This window comes from Astatotilapia calliptera, chromosome 14 (genome assembly GCF_900246225.1).
Source record: "Astatotilapia calliptera chromosome 14, fAstCal1.2, whole genome shotgun sequence".
In the NCBI taxonomy this organism is placed as follows: Eukaryota; Metazoa; Chordata; class Actinopteri; order Cichliformes; family Cichlidae; genus Astatotilapia; species Astatotilapia calliptera.
Window position 1 is genome coordinate 26,784,363 of NC_039315.1, and position 22,668 is coordinate 26,807,030.

Here is a 22,668-nt window from a genome sequence, read left to right on the forward strand (position 1 = left end):
CATGTGGGAGAGCAGCTGCAAGACAGCATGCATGGGAGCAGCACGGCTTGAGACGGGTTGCAAAGCAGCCTGCAGATGTGTGGCAACTGTAGAAGCTAAAGCAAAGCATGAAGGTGGTAATGGTGCATGATTAGGAAAACACAGTTTTAGTTTTGCTTGTGTAAAATTGAACCTAAACATGTCAGCTCTTTTCTTTTGGCTCCTACAGGAAATGTATTCCTACTCTCACCACAGATGGTTTTTAAATTCTAAAAAGGTTTTAAAATTCTTTCACCATATTTAACCACTCAAGGTTTTGCGTCTCATGCAATGAAAAGTGTGCCTTATAAAGTCGAGCCAGAGGCCGAAAGAATGTGCACAGTTCCACTTCACACATACACGTTACACACATGTGTTTACTGTACTGCACCACACAATCTCTCTCTCTCTCTAAGAGGCCCAGGCCCCCTGCTTGGGTGGCAGCAGCCGAGAGAATAAGCAAAGTAAGGCGGCGATAGAGGAATCTGATCAGAAGCCAGATTGGCTCCCTTCCCCAGCCGGACCTCAAGCGTGTAGGACCTTGGCGGGTGGATAGACAGGCGGTTCTGGGACTCGGAGAAGGAAGAGCGGCCAGCTGGAGTGGTAACAGTGTGGTATTGTGAGCTGACTGACTGACTGACGCCTGAGAGGAGCAGAAGAGCAAGCTGCCGGGGTGGCCTCTTTCTGGGCCTCACAGGGCCCCAGCGCACTGATGCACTGCTCGAAGTGGGCCAGTCAGACACAAGAGCACAGTCAAGAGCAATTGGGTGGGTGTGTGCTCAGCACAGATCGAAGACAAAGAAGCATCCAAACAGGGACGCTTGTGTACAGTGAGCTGGAAGAGAAGAGGGGCAGAAGGCTTTGTTGACACTGTTCTAAAACTTCCATTAAAGCGATGATTATCAGCATTGTGGGTGAATTATTGCACGATTGCAGCTGATGCTGCAAAACTCAGTTTATTAACAGAGGAAAACAGCAACAAAACCATAGCTTAGATTTGGAGATAAAGACTGTGCATTTATTTCCCCTTAAAATGCACCACTGTTTTGTTTTTAAATGAGGCTGTGATTTTCATGGCAAGAACAATCTGTTTCTCTGTAACCAAAATGAAAGAAATGATTATCATCAAGGGGAGTTTATCAGAAGAGCAAAAGGCCTGTTTGAACAAAAAACCTTCAGAGCAGAAGCAATCGCTCTGCCTGCCAGAGGGAGGCAGTGTTCACATTGCACATGCTTTTACATTCTTCACAGCATCCATTTTCCATCCAATTCTTTGCAGCTTTTAAGACGCAAAATGATCGCCTGCCACGGAAGCTGAGAGCAAGCAGTTATCTTGTTATTGATGTGGGCGCTTTGTAGAGAAAAGGGAGCTGCCACATTCTGCCAGAGAGGACAGCAACACAAGACAATAAAAGGGAAGATCTGAGGAAGTCTGAGGAATGTGAAGAATGGGGAGAGTAAAAAAACCTCCTCAGAGGATGGACAAGGCTGTGGCTGTGTCACACTTAAACCTGAAACACACCATAAAGCTATTTTTAGGAGTATGTTTAGAGCATTGTGGGAGATGCTGGAATTGCTCAGCACATTATGCACCACAAAAGAGATTTTTATACATTTTAGGTTTCAGGAAAAAACCCAATCAAGCGTGGAAACATTGCACATATGGAGGATAAGCAGACACTTGAGGTTATGGTGTACATCTGTCCTGGCACCTCGTCAGAACATCATCTGGTTACCCATTCTGTTTGCTCTGAAACTGAGCATGCCTTGTATTTATCCTCCCACATGCGGCCTCAGCGGGGAATCCATCAGGTTAAAATACAGCAGAGTCTGGAGAACAAAAAAACGTCTTTTAGCTGAGATCTGGGCGAAAGGGGGGAACACACGAGACAGAAGTGAAAACTGAGAGAGAACAGACCACACTGTCGTACGCTCGGTCTTGGTAAATACTTTATATGCAATTATTTTTGATTTTTGCAAACACTGTATAGAAAACACTTACGGTAACATTTTTTTAAACATTTAAAGCGCGTCTGAGTTTCCAGACAGACATGGCACAGTATAATCTACAGCTTTAGAAACGCTCTCTCCTGTTCTCGTCCTCTGGCCTTGTCCATACTCAGCACTCCCCCAAACACATAAAATCTCTTCCTCACACACACACACACACACACACACACACATACTCACAGCCACCACTATCAGGCTCTCCACTTATTATTCACAGTAAGCTTTATAATACTGTTTCTGTATTGTATGATGGTTCTCAACATTTTTTCTTTATTACTTAAAATAGCTATCGACATTTATACTGTAATATTTGGGAAGTGATACATTTGTATTTACATAAGCTTATCAGGCAAGAATCAAATACAACATGTGTGTAACATTTGTATAGCTTTACACAAGTTTGAATATTCTGCTGGAGTCGCTGACTGAAGACCATTTCTAACCGATGGTTTCCAGTCTGTTCAGGACAGTTCAGTTAGAAAAGAAGAAAGAGTTCGGGTTTTTTTTCCTCCTCCACAACGGTGCCTCAGTCACTCGGAGGGATGACACAGAGCACACAGAGACAGCTGGTCACTGGCCGACTGCCTGCGGGGCCAGAGCAGCACCCCCCCTTAGAGCTGTCTGAGAGCACGAGGAGATTACGGGAGACTGGACGTGACTGGAGATGCTGTGAGGTGCTCACAGTATGTCGGACTCATACATTCAGCAGAGGCCAGGAGGTGTAAGTCGTTATATCTCGAATGGCTGTGATTTAGGGGGTCTTACAACCTCAGTGTGACTGGCACATTTAATCACTCGCTCTTATCTTTTTGATTGGTACAAGACGGAGTTGAGTAAACTTGGCAAATGGTCGTAGTACGACGCCTGATTTTAAAAGCAGATGCTCTCTTCACTTCTAGCTAATCGTACAATACGAATTGTACTTCCTCGTCTCTTACCTTTTCTTTTTCATGCACACACACACAGTTGCAAGCACTCGCATGTACACCCCATATACACAAAGTACAGAATTGGGAATTACACCGACAAAGAGTAGGATAAAACCTTGTGAGCAGACACGCGGCCACGCATACACACTGGGACCTGGGTAAGAGACCAAACTTATGTGAGAGGAAAGTGAGGCACATAATGTGACAGGCAAAAGAGAGCCTGAATTTTGGTATACTTAAAACAGAAGTCGGATGTGGGTGGTTAAGGTGTCTCGGACGGGGCTGGGCTTTCACTCCAGTGAGAACTTCTAAAAGACATTTCGCACCTATGTTCTCCCAGGTGCCGTACGCGTACTCTGAATCTTTTTAAGAGACAGAGGCAGTAGCTCTATCGTCTAAATGAATCAACAGCTATGCTCTGTGAATAATATTCAGGGTTCGGACTAAGGTACGATAGCAAAGATATGAGCAGTGCGTAAAGGCCTAGCTTTACTTTCACGTTCTCGTTTGCTGTTGCCAAGGCTGAAGGCATTACGTTCCACATAATCAAACATTTCAAGAATGTATGTGCTCCAACAGTCTCATATAAACTCTGAGTTGGGACCAGACATCTTTCTGCTGAGTCCCTACATGGCAAGAGTGGCAGTAGATTATTCTGACCTGGTGCTAGGAGAACATGGACTTAACTTTGTTTTCTTTGTTTCCTTGATCTAAAGGTTAAGGAACGATAGGCGCTGACAGGGGTTGCAAATGGAAACGTTGAGAGATTCAACTGAGAATAGCTACAAAGGTGCCTGTTTGCTGAGTATTTACTCAAAATGGGGCAGCACTTTGCTATTCCTCTATGTAAATATTGTTTCGTAACTTCCTTTACGATAGTTAAAAGCTACTTCACTGTCTTGGGTGCATTGGTTCATATGGTCAGTTCATTTTATTTCATATAGATAACAGAAAAATAGCAAGGGAGAATGAGAGAGAGAAGGTAATCTGTCCATCCTTCCAGTCAGCCCTCACTTTGTTAGGATGGGGATCTTGTGTTTATTGTATTGTGTTTTAGTTCAACCATCGTCTGGGGTAGAGTCTTCGGGGGTGGACGAGTCTTCCGCAAAGTCGTCCGTTGACCCGCTCTTGTGGATGCGGCCGTCGCTACGCATGCTGTGGAAAGTCTTGCGGAAAGCCTCCATCATCGAGTGCGCCAGCTTCTTGGCCTCCAGCTTGCTCTCGCACTCCACAGCGTGGCAGTCCATCTGGAAGGACAGGTCGTCGTTGATCTCCCGGTAGATCCAGGCAAATATGTTGGGTTTGACGCTGTGGTCAGCTGTGCAGTAGGCGATGCGCGCCACCTGGTAGGTGTCCATGGTTACTGATGCCTCTCCGCGATCGTCCATGTGGTGAAGACGCACCTGAAAGGGCCGGATCTCCAGCAGAGAGCCGCTAGCCGGACAAGTGCCCTGCTGCTGAGCCAGGGCGCGATGCTCCACCAGACCGACCACCGCCGACTCTGTGCAGCCAGACAGGAACTGCGTCCCAGAGATTGTCACCTTGCCCAGATAGGTCACCTGTAGCAAACAAGATACATAAATCTACAGTGAGACTCTTTTTTTAATTTACAATGCAATGCTTAACAAATCTACATATGAAATTGGTTACTAATGAACCGCTGTGCTTTAATCTTTAGTTAAACATAAAAGGTGTAAACTAAGCAACAGTGGGACAAGGTTGGATCCTTGAGGAACACCACAAATAAGTGGGCATAGGATAATCTTTTTTCATGTTATAATTACATCATATTTCAGCATCTATAAAAGAGCATCCACCCATTCAGCTCATGTAAACGTCTGCAAGTCACTGCTGAGTCACTCTGTAACTGAATGTGATCTGAATGATCACAGCAAAACGAGCCTTCGTCGTCGTCGTCAAACTAATCACTGTGAAAGTCTATCACTGTGAGTGATAGACTGTGGAGATGGAGAGAGATAAGGTGGGAGACGTAAGAAGCGAACAAAGCTGGAGTTTTTTGGGGGGAGTGTGGCCAGTTCAAGAGCAGCCCAGAAATAATGGCTGACTTGTGCACTTCTCTACATGCTGTTCTTTATGGCTTTACAAAAATACACAGAGGAGATGCCTGCTATGAGTCAAACACTCAAAGAGTTTTCCCCCCTGCCTGTTTATTCGGGGGCAGGGGAATACTCTGAACCCTTTAAGAGTTCGCTGAGGCTGGCTTGCATGCAGTGCATATTTAAAATATAGCTCCAGATAGCATGTGAGCAACAATAAAAGCAAATTCTAAAGGAGAAGAAAGTGTATCAATCATATCAACATTTATGAATTTATGAATTGTGATGTGTGTTGAATGTGAACATTTCTGGCACAATGCACGACACTCGAATGTCAAACTAGACAGTGATCTTGATAAAACTATTCCCAAAGAAATTCCAGCCAAATATCCATCCTCACATCTATTCTGATAACAAAAACGTCATCCAACAGATATCCATGCCAGACTGACAAAAAAACACAGAAAATGACACAAAGCAGAGGCCCGGGCCATGTTTTATTTAATCATATAATTTAACTGCTTCCATTTTGTTTAGTCTGGACCAGTCGAGTCTACCTGCGCTGGTTCACTGCTACATTTTTGACTGCATGGGACTCTTCAGTGTAAGCGTTGAGGATAGACAGGCCAAGCTTAGGGCAATTACCATAAAGCTGGAAAACTGAAAAGCTGGACCTGGACCAAAAAGCTTGGGGGACACGATTATGAAATTAATGTATCATTAATTGAGCCCAAACGATACAGGAGTTTTCGACTGATACCGATAACTGGTGATCAAAAAGGTCAGATATGGATATATATTCAACACAAAACACATTTTAGGTGCCGTTATTTAACTTTTTCGAGTCTGTCCAACTCCACTCAGATCAGCTGGTTTTTTGTGGCAATCCAAACACTGTTGCCAGCAAGGAAGTTGCAGATTGCCCTCTGGTGGACCAAGTATGCAACTTCAACAATTATAACATGCTTGAAGGGTGTTTCTCCAGTCTCCTCTTTCCTTTTTAAATATACATTTAGTGGATTTTATAAAGGCCAATGCCACGAGACCCTTTTGTTTTGTTTAATTCATGTATAAACAGAAATGTAGTAATTACAACAGGGAGTTGTAGTTGATGTGTTTATAGTAGCCTTAGATCTGTACTGAAAATGCTTGTTCAACATTCAGACTCATTTTGTGACTTTGATTCACTGCCATATGAAACATTCCTGACCAGAAAAATTAAGTTTCAGTGGTTGAACATTATTCTTGATTCATTTCTGAATTCTCAGAATTCAAAAATGTGAAATTTAAAGTATTATTTGCTTTAGTGGTCTAAAAAATGTGTACACATAGATGTAGGAGTACAATAGTACCATTCTTTTAATCTTGTAAAAAGTTTATAACAGTAAAGCACAGAAAAGGCATCTCAGATTTTTTTAAAGACAGAATTCAACATGACGCTGCAAACCGGACCGACAGTGTTTAGAATATTTTGCCAGTATAAGGTAGAGATGGACCGATCCGATATTACGTATCGGTATCGGTCCAATACTGACCTAAATTACTGGATCGGATATCGGAGAAAAATAAAAAATGTAATCCGATCCATTAAATATCACGAAAGCACCTCACAAAACTTGCAACACGCCGTAACTCACCTCAGAACGTTAGCACGTCGGAGCAGTGTGCATCACGTGATAGAGCGGCTGTGGCATGCGGGACCTGTCGGTGGTCTGGATAGCATTTGGAGCTTCGCTAGCAACCCGGCATTTCATCTCCGACAAAGTTATCCCGAGAGAAGTAAAGCAAGTGTGTAAGTCCATCTCTGAATGTTTATAAAGCATTCCTGCGTTAAGCTTAACAAACGACTGCCTCTTCTTGCTGCTACTTCAATCATGAAACTGCTTAACGATCGGCTGATCGGCTTTTCTGTCGCGAGTCCGTGTCTCTAGTTTGCTTTTGGCCCACTTTGCACCAGAAAGAGGAAACCAGCGGCTGAACAACAGCAGCACGTTTAAGCTCGATAAGCTGTTGTTAGAATTTATTTAATATTACTTTCTACTCGAGGATCTTTTTCTACGCAGCTGACGGCTGGTAACTGTGCAGGGGCGGATCTAGCAAAGTTTAGCCAGGGGGGCCGATAGGGCATTAACAGGGAAAAGGGGCACAAAGACACACTTTTCTTTCTTATTCTCATTTAAAATGTCGAGCTTTTAATAAATAATTATCTGACAGCCAAAGTTTTAATTTGATGCAAAATGAATAGAAGTCCATTACTGTATATAGTAACTATTAAGTCTAATATATATACCCTAGTAAGCTATAGTACTTTTTCCTTTGTGAAGGTACCATCTGTGCAGTCTGCAATTTTGTTGAAGAAAGATGTTGAATCTATTTAATATTTCTTGAAAAATAATTGATTTCTGTGCATTTTTTTTTCACACTGCATGAAATTAAGGTTGATTACGTCGATTAAGCATCATGAGGTGGAGCGTGAGGGGTGGTTCCCTATTTTTTATTTATTTATTTTTGTTGTTGCTGGGAGTTGGAGCCCTATTAGTTAGGTTGCTTAATATTTATGCTAAGCACTCTTTAAAATACCAGAATAGGGAGGATGGTGTAGGTCTAAGTTTATTAGATTGATCAGTATTGCTGAACTATGAAATATTTTTTTTTGCATACAGGTATAACAGAATAGCTTTAGTGTAGTTGTTGTTTTAAACTTGAGTATGAACTTATACAAAATGCAGCAAGATATTTAAAAAACAGCTTTGTTGATTAAAAAACACACTATATCGGATTCATATCGGTATCGGCAGATATCCAAAGTTATGATATCGGTATCGGTATCGGACATAAAAAAGTGGTATCGTGCCATCTCTAGTATAAGGTGGACCGATGAATAAACTCACATAAAAGTAGGTCAAAGAATCCTCTGGAAAGCTTGTTTAAAAGTAGCATCTGTATTTGTTCCATTTATATAAACAAACTCCAGCCTCCCTCTATGGTGTAGGAGCCCTCATAATATCACGATTCCCTGATTACAGTACAACAAAATGTGGATTCCCAATTTAAAACACGGGAAGAGATCCAGGCAGCGAATGCAGCCTGGATCATGCCTGGTTTTCATTAGTGGTGGGCACTAATGTGAGACATGCAGGCTTCACACTGGATTCATCATTCAGCTGAGCACCACAGGTCTGCAGGAGCAGCCTGGAGGCTGGGTGGTTTTGATAGCCAACCGCCCCAACACCCTCTCGCAGCCAAACGGCGGTTACTCAGTCAGCCAACAGATCCAAAGACTACGCCAAGATACATCAACCATCCACAATGTGCCTTTTGTATGTCAAATAGAAATAAAGAGTCATTATGGTTACTTTTCACTGCGTCTCCCATTTTGATATTGAGTTACTTGTTTAATCTGCCGTTGTTTTTACTGATTGCTTGCTTCCTAGTTAAATGAAGGCTGGCTGCTTTGCCAGGTTGTATTCAAGGCCAAAAAAAAGACAGTTAAATGTTTTCTCTTACATCCACATGTCTGCTCCGCTGGCTCTATTCTGCTACTGTGTTTGAAAATCAGGATATAATCTAGTTGATCTGCCTTGTTCAAAAAGAGCCGCAGCAGCCTGCTATTGAAAGCAAATAAATCCATTCTCAGGATGCTTTCAGAGGGGACCAGCCAGGAGGTCAAGAGGATACAAACATGTTTGATTTTCAAAGCAAAACTTTGCTATTTAATTTTGGCAAGTCCGAGCTGGTCGTGGTAAATTTCTTAACTTTGTAGGAAAGCAGAGACTAATACTAGAGCTATACAGGTTTGTGCATGTGTGTGCAGCGCACACAGAAAGATAAGTGAGGAATGTGTGAAGTGAGGAGGTCAGCAGACTGAGCAAACATTAGTTTATTTCTTTAAAGTCCAAACCAAACATGCAGCTGAAGAGGAAACTGTTAGATTGCTCAAGAAGAAAGATGAGAGACAGCTAGAAATAGAATAAAATATTGCTCAATGAGGCAGTGTTCATGTGAAGAAAAAGAGGAAAATAGACGAGTAAAACTCTGGAAGTGCATGATTTTCTGGTTTGCGGTGCATGAATCACCCATTTCATCTGCACTGGTATTTTTTTCCTGAGACAACACTGAGCCCATTTACACCTGGTTTTAAAAATGTGCTCTCTAGGTGATAAATGTGCATCTACTGTTTGAACTCCAGACAAACTAAATGTGAAACTAAATCTGGAGATTATTATTAGGCTTGGCTGCTGATTAAAGGCAGCACAGATCCAGCTTTTATATTATTAGGTTATATTTTAATATGTGAACAAAGAACTGAGCCATCGTTTCTTCAGTGTCAAAGCTACCCAGCAATACATGTGAGTGCATCCAGTGGTACACAGGAAACACGAACTGTTAATAATACATTTGGGGAACTTAATTTTCCAAAATGCATTTCCGGTATAAAATAACATCCACATTGTTGCTAGGATACTATGAAAGTGACCAATCGAAAGAGGACCAGTTCCTCTTCTGGTTTCTTCCCTATTAAAGTGTAGATTTTAACTTTGAAAGCAGTTATTCTGCAAGTGTCAGCAATCACTGCAGGTGAAATGATTTCAGGTCAAGTGTCTTGAGGAGAGAAAATGGAAATAAAAACAGCACAGACATATACACTTACTGACACACATACTTTATTGTGTACGCCTTGCTAGTATCAGGTTGGACCAATTTTGCCTTCAGAACTGCGTCAATTCTTCGTGGCGCAGAATTGAAACGTGGGCGGAAACATTCCTCCGAGATTTTGGACCATATTGATATGATACACAATCACACAATTCCTGCAGATTTGTTGGCCACATCCCAAAAGTGCTCTGCTCAGATCTGGTGACTGTGGAGGCCATGTGAGTACAGAAGAAGAAACCTGCTTTAGATGATTTACATGAACTTTGTGGCGGTTTACCCCGCTGGAAGCAAAACATGGGCACACTGTGGTTTAAATGATGCACATTTAGCACTAAGTGGGGCACAAAGTGTGTCAAGATCATTACACCACCATCCTGAAACCCAGAGAACAGTAAGGCACTGGATGTTTTCTGTTTTTCAGATCATTCTCTGTAAACCCCATAGATTGCTGTGTGGGAAAATCCCAGTAGATCAGCAGTTTGCGAAATACTCCGACCAGCCCAGGGCATCAACAACCGTGCTTCTTTCCTCATTCTGATGCTCAGTTTTAGCTTCAATGTCGTCTTGACCGTGCCTACATGTGCATTGAGTTGGTGCCATGTGATTCAATGATTAGACAACAAGCAACTGATCATGTATGTCGCTAAAGTGTATACAGCATCTTATAAGCGATGTGATAGTGTGAGTTCTGTTCATTTTGTGGTAATGATTCACTCAGAGTCCAATGTTTCCAAAAGCCATGGTATTGGGTCAATTTAATTGCTTTTAGGATAAAACCAGGAAGTTGTTGAGAGCTCTGCCTACTATATTTTTTAATAGAAAATAGAAAAACAAAACAACGTGGATATGAGGAATTAAGATTTTTGATAGAGAAGTTGTTGCAGTTCCTTCTTGAATCTATTCCTATTTTTTAGAAATATTGTCAAAGTATTAAACCAAACACCCTGATGTTTAAAAAAAACATTTGTTTTGCTCTTTAAATTAGTTTTTTCTTTTTTAAATTAAATTGAAAAGGGCAGAAAAAGACGTGACTGATCACATTAAAATTGAAAGCACGCATTCTTTCCCAACATTTGACACCAGCTAAATGACTGACACTTTAAAGCAGCAGTGTTTAGATGGCTCTGCACACAATCTGTGTCTGGAATCCAGCTGAAGAGGCACGAGAGGTTAGTGGTTGACTTTTTACAGCCATAGTGTGTGTGTGTGTGTGTGTGTGTGTGTGTGTGTGTGTGTGTGTGTGTGTGTGTGTGTGTGTGTGTGTGTGTGTGTGTGTGTGTGTGTGTGTGTGTGCGTGCGCATTGGGACAGTTTCACAATGACCAGACGGACTCAGATCATAATCAGTTCTGCAGACAGGAGAGATGTGATTCAGGTTGGACTCGGTCTCAGCACAGGTTATGAGAACCTTCAAGATCTCCAAGCCAAACGTGGATGCTCGCCACAGGGCTCTGTCAGAGTTTGTGCAGTGAATGAAGCAAACCATTGAGGCTGTAGCTATCTCCACATCAGGTTCTTGATAAAACTGCTACATCAATCCATAAATCCCAGACAGCAACACGTGTGCTGTGCTCTAACCTGGCAGTCTGGCTACGTCCTGGCAACCTTGTTTCAACTTTCCATGAGTTTCTCCTTCATTCCTCCACTCGTATCTTTTCCCCTCCACTCTGTCCTCTCTCTTTCACCTGTTTCTTCAGCGAACTCCTTCACCCGCTTCCCCTCTACTATTCTGCACTTCTTCAAAGCCTCGCCGTTATTTCTATCCCGCCAGAGTGGAAATGCTGATTGCATGTGAAGCAATATGGAGACAGAAATGAGGATCAGTTACAGGAACAAAGGCCTTGGGGGCTGCAAAGAAAGGATGTTGTAAAGATAAATAAAGCAAATGTGGACAGAAAAAACAGAGAGTGAGGGGAACGGCAAGGTTTAGAAAACAAGCTTATGTGAAACTGAAATTTAAACTATCTGCTGGAATTCTGGTGTAGACAAAAGCATACCTGCTTTGTCAACGAGACACAAAAACAAAGAGAAGCAGTGGGAATGTTTGAGATTGTGACAGAGAGGGGAGGGAGCGTGGTTAAACATTTGCATGTGTGCCGACATGTGGCTGCTATTACCAACTCTGGTTTAACCCATTGTCCTTTTCTATTCTCTCACTCTCCATTTCTCTTACTGTACACTGCGAGAATCTCAAATGCCTTCTGCCACCTGCAAGACTGCAAGAGCCCCAGTCGTTGCTTTGCACAGTTTCATACCATTTATGTTAGCGCAGAGGGTTCGAGTTCCTGTTGCGGTATTCTCCTGAACCATAGGTGGCGCCACTGAGACAAAATCTTGCACATCAGTGCAAAACCAAAAACAAAGAAATCGCAGATTTTTTTTATTCTTTTCCCCAGAAAGTCTCCCTCTGCAAAATAGCTGAATCTCAGTGCTTCTGTTGTTATCATTCAAGGTGCAACGTGCGAGGTCATAAAAATCTAAATCGAGAGGTGCACAGCAACAACTTGCACCAGCAGATATGATGTCACTTTATAGTCCAGCTTTGTTCGAAGAATGGTGAGGATAATGGCAGCACCGATGGGCTTCATGATCATCTGAGGCAGTTGGAGTGTTCGTTGGCTAGTTTCTGGTAGCACTGCTAGCTTGGCTGCTTCTAGTGTAAAAAAAAAACTCGAGGTAGAATCCACATTAGGTCAAAGAGTTAAATTAGACTGACACCACTCAGACGTCTGTAGTTTATGCTTGAAGCTCCTGCCACCAGATGGGTAACTTTGAATGACTCAAACACTGAAAACAGGGGAACAGCTAGCTTTGCTCAAATGCGCACATGGGGGTGTCCAAATTCATAGGCTGCATCCTCCTGAGGACCCGGCCTTTGCGGTCTACATGGGCCGGGTCCTCCACAGGCCGGGTAGGCCAGAAGTGAGCAGCTGTGACATTGGACAGTCTAGCCTTCAGATTTGTCTCACCAGCTGTCTTGGTGGAGTTTAATAAACTCAGCCGTCTGCTCCTTGCTATGTAAAATATAACAGGACACTGGCGTAAATTCTCGATCATCTCACACTTCTGTGTATTCAGCTGTAATCTCACCCAAACCGATTTACTCACGAACAAATAACACACTGAAAAAAGCCAAACAATAACATTTTTAATTTATCTAAGTGACTTATATATGATGTTTAACTTGAGTAGCAAAAGACCACGGGGGGTTTGCCGGGAGTTTGCTGTTCTCGTCCCGGCTAGCTATCGAGCTGGTGGGTAACAGACAATGTTGGAGCGCTTTTGCAAATATGTTATATCTTGATAAACCGGGCAGATATTTGAAGTTTACACAGCTACATTCTCGCCTGAAAGTACGTTAAAAGTTTATTTTGCGACCTGGAAAGAGTAAGTAAATGGTAAAAATGGCCTGTATTTGTATAGCGCTTTACTTAGTCCCCATGGACCCCAAAGCGCTTTACACTAAATTCAGTCATTCACCCATTCACACCGACATTCACACACTAGTGATGGCAAGCTACATTGCAGCCACAGCCTGGACTGTTACGCAGGAGTTGATGGGGCTTTTCTAGCTGGATGTCTGACTTGAGGGAACATTCCAGTTGAAAAATTCCAACAGGAAACTCGGAAGTTCTGACTTGAAACGGAATACATCATAATAAGCCAATCGCTGTTCTTTCCAGAACTTTATAAAAAAAAACGTCTGAGACTCCTCTGCTTCTAGTGTTGACTTCTTCTCCTCCCATACCAGCGCTGATGTGGAGGTTTTGTCCAAGTGGTGCCACCTATCACTGAGGACAACACTCACGCCCTCAGAGTTCACTGGAGAGATGTCCTCCACAGTCACCAGATATCAGTCCAACAGAGCACCTTTGGGATGTGGTGGAACGGGTGATTCTCATCAATGGAGCGAAATTTCTGAGGACTGGTTGAGGTAGACTTAATAAATCGGAAAATGAGCATAAAAACTGTAGGTGTTACCCTATTGTGTTTACAACACTACAAAGGACTCAGCATCTCTTACTAATTAAAATCATAGAGCACTGCAGAGAACATGCATGCAAACACATTAAATCGTGTAGCACGGCACCACAAACTGTTTCTGACATTTCCCATTTTGAATGAATCAGTGGATCCAAGCACAACAATGCAATGAAAGCCACAACTGTGGTAGGGTAAAGAACAAACAGACATGCAAAGACAGAAAAGAGAAGTTTATTAATAACAGCTGAGTGAATGCAAAAAAGGGTAGAAGAAAGCAGGGGACACACAGAGGGGGACTGAAAAAACATCCGCAGCCCAGCAAGTGAGCCGGTGGGAAGAGACGGGAACATCCTGTCTGCGCCTGTCTATCTCAGTGTGAGTCGTTATTCGTGTGTAAGCACACACGCATGTCTGTGTGGATGAAAGGTGTAGAGCTAGTGCCGCTGGAGCCACAGCCGGTTCGGCCTTCACTAGAGAAAGGATCTAAAAGGATGAAAAGAGAAGAGCGGGTAGTATGAGAGAAAGATGAGGGAGGACTCGATAAAGAGATACCTGTCCCTACAGACGTTCCCTTTGGGACCATGGAGGAAGAAAGAGGAAGGAGCTGAGAGGACAAGGAAGCGAGTTTGAGACCAGAACACAGACGCGGTTGTTGAGAGTAGCTGTTTGGTCTTGATGGATCAGCTTTGGGAACAGACTGTGATGTGAAGGCAGGTCAGGAGCACTTCTGGAGCTTGTCATTTCTGCATTTAAGCCACCTTCTCAGAAACCGGTCCAAGGGCAAACAGGTGGTGCAGACTAAACACACAGTCCCCCCACCAACCCAGCTGGTTGTAGTTTGCTCCATCCAAATGTTACAATCTTTTCCAAATGATAAAAGATAGAATATCGGCACGAAAATGTAATTGTTTTTGTTCACGCCACAATCACCGGCTATCTGGAAACATTTCAGATTTGTTTCTGGCGGTGGTGTTTGAATGTTGGCTGCCAAGAGTTAGCAAAATACCTGCTATTATCTATGGATGAAAGAAAACTAGCAGGTAATTTGAAAAAGAACTGCAGAAAAAACAACACTTGTGAAGGGAAAATGTCCCGAACCAACATAAAGTGTAAGTCTAATCTTTACTTGAGAGATGGAATGCCATTGTTCCCGAAAGCATTCCTTCTTTCAAAGGTTCAGGTTTGTCCTTTCATTTGTTTTCATCAGCAGTCATACATTGGTTTGCATTTAAGGGAAATAATATCAGTTACACACTGTTGTCAAATATTCAGTACTGTACTGGCCCAAAATATTTACATCAGTATGATAAAGATATTTACTGACACCAAAGTCGTACTGTATATCCTTTAGCTTTGCACAACTATGCAACTGTTGACAGTAGAAGGTGTCTCCCTCTGTAAAGCCTCTGTGTCTCCAACAAGACTGGGAATCCACTGCTTGCGAATTCAGCATTCCTGAAGTGGTTGTTAAAATTCCTCTAAATGTATTGAATCAGCACAGTCCAGCTGGCTGTGCTAGTCACGGCACGCGAAGATGGATCAGCTTCTTTTTTTTATCCCGATTCAAAGCGCTGTGTGTTTTTTGCTTGTTTGTGTTGGGAGATGATGTGGTATGTATCAGCCCAAAAAAAAAAGGAAAAAAAAGAAATTACTCTGACTGGTTCAGTGCCAAGACAGAAGCCCTTTGGTGTAAATGAAAGGAGCTTTTTCATTCACTCTCACTTACGTACAGCCTACTGCAGCACAAGACTCTCGATAGTCCAAAGATGGAGCAAGGTGGAACTTATCTAAACTGTACGCATATACTTCTCACCATTCAACTATGTACAACTACACTGACAATAGTACTCGCAAAAAAGTCATTACCTGACACATGAATAACCCGTTTCCTCCTCAAATAATGAATGATGATGATGAAGCTGTAACACTTGTATTGGATCAGTACTCAGTAGCTGTATGCATTGAAAACCAAGGGTGTAGTATTGTATGCAAATGACAAAAGCTCCCTCCCTGCTTTCATTAAATGACTATCAAGTGGGTGACACAGGGAAACAAATAAAATAAAACATGGCCACAGACAGTATTTGGTCGCGATGCTAGCAGAGGTAACACGCCTGAATAACTTAACTCCTCTGTCCCAATTCTTTACTAACTTCTGCTCACATAAAAATAATCGACAAGCAGAATATTCTTTATTCTGCTTGTCTATATTTCTTTATTTATTTAAAATAAAGAAATATACAGGGTTTATCAAAAAGCACAATCTGATTTCAAAGCGCTTTCACTGGTAACGATCGAAACATATATGGTTACAAAGCGGCAATTCGTGAGTTATTTGCCGGTGTGTAGCATAAGAATAGCAGTAATTCCAGACGTGGTAACAAAAGTACAGGGTTAGTTATGACTATAGTTATAACTATGGACATGTGCCATGCGTCATCACAGTTTTAACTTCCTGGATCTGGCTGTCACGTGTGTGACACAGGTAACTGATCCTTTATAGGCTGGGGTTGAAATGGGAAAAACTGGCAGGTGTTCCAATGGGTCCTTGTACAAATCACTGTTGTTTTGGGGGGTTTTTCCACACAGTGGACCAGCGTGTCCGTTGTACTCCACGTTTTCACCTCGGAGAGTGAACCAGACTTTAATGCACTGGTTAGCCCAAATACAGACTAGCTTTCTCTCACTGAACAACAATAAAGAACTTAAAAGTAATTAAACTAGTAGCAAAACAGCACTTTCTCTAAATTGAAAGATCTTTGAAACTTGGCAAATACACACACACATTTAGTTAATAGTTGTTTTAGGTAATGTTCATTAAATGGTGATAAAATGTTGGCACCTTCTCATTTCATTGCCAAATTATACCATCTACTCTCACCACTAGCAGTTTATAAAGACATGGACTTGAGTGAATTCAGCTTATTCTCTACAACAGTTCCAGTTTCTCGGTGGTCAGAGTAAAGCTAAATTTTAAACAGAAGCATGAATACTGCTCTCATCAACATCTCTTGTCCTTTCAGTGAGGTCTGAAAACCAATCGCTGAATTTTAAAACGAGGATGAAACAACCCGGGAATGTTTGCACATCAGTGATTCTGATGCTTCGAGCTACGAACACACAAATACACATAAATGCCAGAAACGCTGATACAAATCTGCTGGCACATTCCACAGCGCAGGCAGCTGGAAGCACCAGTCGTCTCAACTGCATGGTAAAAACGATTTAAATGTCATCACTGCATGTTCTGTTCTGGGAGGAGGAGTGACAGCGCATCCAGCGCACAATCTGACATCAGAATATCAAGTATGGAGACAGACAAAAAGGCTCTCTGCCTAACAGATTAGATAAAGGCATGGTAGGACCAGCCTGCATTGCACGGGCTGCTGACGTGAATGACGTCAGTGACAGAGGGGAATTATGACTAGCAGAAGTAGCTGATAACATAGCATAGTGATGTCAATACAGAGCAATGTTACGGTGTTACAGCGAGCCTGAATGCCCCGTGCCTTTTGGTGCACTACAGAAGCAAATCCAAAACATCTCATTTCTGCACTTTTCCCCCAACAAATGAAATATAATATGGTAAGTTGCAAACCTTAGATATATTGTTAGCAGGATTTTGTTGCCTTTGGACAGACAGGCTAACATAAGCTGAATGAATTTGCTCGTTGATATAGTGTTCAATTTCCCAGAGGTTCCCAGATTCATTTTTTTCCTGCTCTGCTCTTCTTGTCTTCAGGACAAATATAATTTAAAGCAGTGAATGATGGGTAATTAGCCTTCATTTGACATTCACGTTAACACTTATACAGACTGCACACTGTCTGTCTCACTGCTGGGCTGTTAAATACGTAAGGTGGGTCTGAATTGGAGACTTGTGCGCTCGTGCCTCATAGCCACATCCAAAATCCCACTTTTTCTAAAAGCCAGTTTGACTCCTCGGTAGGGCTGAACGATATATCGCATTTGCGATAATATCGCGACATGATCAAGTGCAATTTTCTAACCGCAAAGGCTGCGATTATACTCTGGACATGTCCAAATTCATGGGCTGCATCCTCCTGAGGCCGCATTTGTAGACCGATTACGTCACAGCGACGCGCCGAAGGCTGTCCAAATTACTACCATATCCCAGAATTCATAGCGCGGCCCAGCCAAACTCCAGTTTCCAACAATGGCGGCCGCTACTAAGTTTTAAAATTACTCATACTAATCTTTCTGGGTCACAAAATAAACTTTTAACATATTTTCAGGCGAGAAAGTAGTTGTGTAAACATCAAATATCTGCTCGGTTTATCAAGATATCCCATATTTGCAAAAGTGCTTCGACGTTTTCAGAGGCGTCTGCTACCCACCAGCTCGACAGCTAGCCGGGAGCTCGAGGGTTACTGATGCGGCCGAGAACGGCACAACTCCCGGCACATCATTTTCAGATCACCGCGGAGTTTCGCTGCTCGGGTTAAACGTAATATATAAGTCACTTAGACAACCTAAAAATGTTATTGTTGGGCTTTTTTCAGTGTTTTGTTTGTTCGTGAGTAAATCGGTTTGGCTGAGATTAAAGTTATTAGATTAGATAAAATAAAACTTTATTAATCCCCCGGGTGGGTTCCTCCTTGGTTTTCACACAGCTGACTAAACGTCAAACAGAAAACTTATTAAACAGAAGTATGAGACAGTCGAGAATTTACACCAGTGTCTGGTTATATTTTAGATAGCAAGAAGCAGACGGCCGAGTTTATTAAACTCCACCGAGACAGCGGTGACGCTAATCAGAACTAGACCGTCCAATTTCACGCCTTTAAAGTTTAAAGGCGTGTTTGTGTGTGTGTTTATACAATTGCTATTATGTTTGCACTTTATGTGTAATGTTACTGACTGCAGAGATCAGTAAGATATGTGTATTTTTTATTTATTAGTTTTATTTATTTAATATTATTTTTTAATTGAATGACTGTCTAGTAGTTCACAGATGTCGAAAAACTGAGTGTGGTAAAGCCACTGATTTTTTTTATGTATATTTCTGCAATCTGCACATTGTACTGACTTTCACTTTAATGTTTACACCAGGGTTCCTTGTCAGCACTTTATGCTCAGATGTTTGTAAGCTAAAAATAAACTATTGTGTATGTTCAAATATACTGTTGTGATTGAAGAAGTTAAATAAAAATGTCAGTCATCAATTCATGCATCACCTCATGTCATCATAACAGAGGTCTGTCTTCCAGGAAAGAACAGTTTAAAATTAATGTAATATAGTATTGGCCATACTATATGATGTATTGCTTGTCTTTGTTTAATAATACAGAAGACAAAGACCTTAAAAAATAATCGCATATCGCATCGCAATCGCAATATTGGGGCAAAAAATCGCAATTAGATTATTTTCCATAATCGTTCAGCCCTACTCCTCGGGGTCCCGGCCAGGCAACTCTCAAAAGCTACTTTCTACTCTTAGGTGAAGAGAACAAATTAAGTTCAAACACAACAAAATTATATTGTTTTTTTAAGCGGACTCCAGAGTAATTTCACAATTGCCATGAAGTGTGGTGATGAAGCTGGCATGGCTGCAAAGTACATTGCACACGTTGTCAGTGGATGTGAAGTGGAGCGCTTTGACAGCGGCGGGGAAAGCGGGGCAATGAGAGGTGGCCTTTCATGCTCGCTAGCTGCTAGCTTTGGCAGAGGAACAGCAGTCCTCAGCCAGCCTTCCTGCCTGTCTGTCTGTAAATTGGGTGCACGGCCGGAGAATGTGAGAGGAGAGAGTGAGGGTGAAATAAGACGTTCACGGAAGGCAACGTAAAACACTCCGTGGGGATAATAAATGCTATAATATTCTGCAGGAAGGATGGCAAGGAATCCAAAAAGCAGAGGTGGGCTGACAGATATGCAGACAGGCAGGTAGTGACTCAGACAGGAAGTTACGGAAGCCAACAGATGCAGGCAGCGAGGCAGACTCACATCTGAAGAAGTCTCAGACAGACAGATGAAGGAAATTATTTATGTGTGTATGTACTGGTAATTACAAACAATAAGTGAGTGGAAATTAACTGTAACACGCGAAACACCAGTATCCTGATGACTCAGTAACTTGTGACACTGCATTTGTCACAACAACCCTCTGCATGTCTTCTTCACTACATCCGTGAATCTTCTCTGAGGTCTTCCTCTTTTCCTCCTGCCTTTATCCAACATATCCACTGTCCTTCCTCTGCACATGTCCCAGCAATCTCAGCCTTGCTTCTCTAACTTTGTGTCCAAAACTGTCCAACCTGATCTGTCCCTCTGATGTACTCATTTGTAATTCCATCCATAGCGTTTACTCCCAATGAAAATCTGCGTCTTCAATTCTGCCATCTCCAGCTCTGCCTCCGGCCTTTTGTAAAGCACCACCACTGTCACAAAGAGGGTGCCACCCTCAAAACTTCCTTATGACTGATTTGGTTTCTAGCAATTTGCCATGTTCACCTGTAGTTTGCACTGAAGTTGCTAATTTGTTTGCAAACAATTGCTAACTAGCCACCAAGCAGTAACTTGAAACTTGAAAAGTTGAATGCAATCTAGACCAACATATTCAAAAGGAGTTTGCAGACACAACAGCATGTTTTTAATTCAAAATGCAGCTAACTGCAGCAAGCTGTAGGCAAACAAAGTAACTGTAAGAAGGGTTTTGGTCCAGCCCCTTCTTTGCTGCCAATTTCACCAAGCAACAGCTAGCAACCGCTTGGCAACCAGCTCGATAATATTTTTACCAAGCAACCGGTGGTTACCAGAGAGCCCCAGTCATGCATGACTGGATACTGGATAAAAGTTATGTAAATTCCACAGCATTAGGTTTGATTTTATTAACTTCCTAGCATATGATGTTGAGTCACATAAGAGGCCTTCTCCCACCTGTACCTCAATATGAGCCAGTGGAAACGCTGCTGGGTAACTTGTGTCTCTTCTAGCTAGACCAAACTGCTCTGCTCTGCCAGCAAAGGTCCTCTTACTGACTTTCACTTCAACTTCTGGAGCTTTTGGGAAGTGCCAAAGAGGACTCAGCACTTTTGGCCCTCGTAGCTGCTTTTGAGATGTTTTTCTCCCCACAGACGTATATGCATTTAGTACGAGTGCATCTGCATGAGTCTGCGTGTGTTCATGTTCGCTGTTCTGTACGCTGATCCAACAAATACAAATATCAACAAGAGCTGGGACTGTGTGTTCCACGTCGGTTGTTTTTGGCAGGAATGTTCTTTAATGTCAGCTGCCAGATACGAAAGGTTTGTTTTAGTTTAGCGAAGTTAGAAAAACCTCCGTTTCCAACATGCTTGTTAATGACACAGCATTAGAGACCAAAAACAACATCAGACATGCAAAATAAAACCCTAATGCCCCACCACCACCACTTGAAGTTGCCTTCCGCGATGATTTCAGTTTATTTGTTAGGCTTACAGTGCTGTGGCACAAGGGAGGCAAATACACAAAGACACAGTTAGTGGGTTAGAAGTGTTGTGTGTAATAACAGAGCCTGGCTGCTATTTTAATCTGTAGCCCTGTTTGCTTTCTGTTTTCAGGACAGAGAAAAGAGAATATGGGCTGTGAGTTGGATCACAGTTAGAAACCCTACATCTAACACTTAGTAGAGCCGGGAGGGGGGGGACACATTCATGCCAGGACGCACGTATGTGTGTGCCCACACAGACATTCAATATTTCTCAAGTATGTGGCTCAGACAGGAAAGTTAAAACTTTAAAAACTCTGTGCTGGGAAATCCACGGTGCAAGTTAATTAAACTTGTGACCAAAAAGAAAAGGAAAAACATTTGGATTAAGGCTCTAATAATGCTATTACAGATTTAGTGTTCAGGACTGGATTTGAGGATTATTAGGTTCATGTGACCCCCTACCTTGTATCCAGCGTGGGTCCTGCTCTTTGCATGCGGTGTGGTAGAGCAGAGCTCAATGGCCTCGGGCTCGTGGAAGATCACCGTGGGCAGCGGCTCCTTTCTCAGCGTCAGCACATTCAGCTTGGTCTTCAGCATGGTCTGAAAGTGCTGATGGAGAAAGAAAGATATATACACAGTGTGCTTTAGGCAAATATGCAATCTGTACCAAACAGCAAAAAGCTAATTATGGCTGTGGTTCAGCATTAAGTTTCCTTGTCAACACTGCTGTATGAAGAAAAAACAACCCCCAGAAACTTCAGCATTTTGTGTGCAGACGTGTACCTCATGTCCTGCAAAGGAAAGTATGGAACAGGCTCAAGGGGTCAAAGGACTTTCAAGGCTTTTATATTTACACAGGAGCCCACTCCAACTGATAGAAAACACATCTCGGTGGTGAAAAGGGAAGATGAAGGCTCGAAGTGAGATGGCTGTGAGAGATTTAGTCTGCTCCGAGAGGAATGTGAGGAGCAGACGAAGGAAGCCCTGCCCTCTCTGTCCCCGTCAAAACAAGAGGGGCTGCCTGCTCTCATACTACAGTGCACGGCAAGTGTTTCCTGAAGCCGTGCAGAACCACACGGCCCGTCTGGCCATGTGCAGCGTGCCTGTTAGAATTTCTGGTATTTTTAGACACCATCAAAACAAAATTGAGCAGCTAATTAAATCACGATTTTCTGAACTAAGGGGAAAACAGCACACCTGCTGGGCAACGGTGTCTGCAGCCTGACCTCAATTATTTTTCTGGCTCCATCAATCGGTGAATTAAGGCCTGAAAATGACATTTCTTGCCAAATCCATATTAGCGGGCTTCATATAAATCGATCTTGTCAGGGACTAACAAGGTAGCTTTTTGCGATAAACAGTTATACACAACTTAAACGAAACTGCTAGCTACAAACTGCTAGCATGTTCATCCACTGCATTGAAACATTTTACCTTCACGATCTGTAAAGAAAACAGCTAAAGCATTGGTAAAATGAGTAAAACCTCTTTAATCTTTAATGCTTATTTTGTAAAATCTCATTGAATTGGGAGAATTAGTGGAAAAGTTCACTTTTTCGAGACATGACTTTGCTGTTACCTCTGTT

The 22,668-nt window shown here is 42.4% G+C and overlaps 1 protein-coding gene across 1 annotated transcript in view; it reads right to left on the bottom strand.

Moving 5' to 3' along the window:
- Nucleotides 1–1,950: 1,950 nt before the first annotated feature.
- The window catches only part of pid1 (phosphotyrosine interaction domain containing 1), a 33,592-nt gene continuing 12,874 nt past the window's right edge, over nt 1,951–22,668 (bottom strand). Inside the window, exons 2-3 of the mRNA XM_026192261.1 lie at nt 21,545–21,691; nt 1,951–4,516 (exon numbers count right to left, since the gene is read on the bottom strand). Of these exons, the coding sequence (XP_026048046.1) occupies nt 4,016–4,516; nt 21,545–21,691 (648 nt within the window). The 3' untranslated portion in view covers nt 1,951–4,015. The remainder of the gene's footprint in view (nt 4,517–21,544; nt 21,692–22,668) is intronic.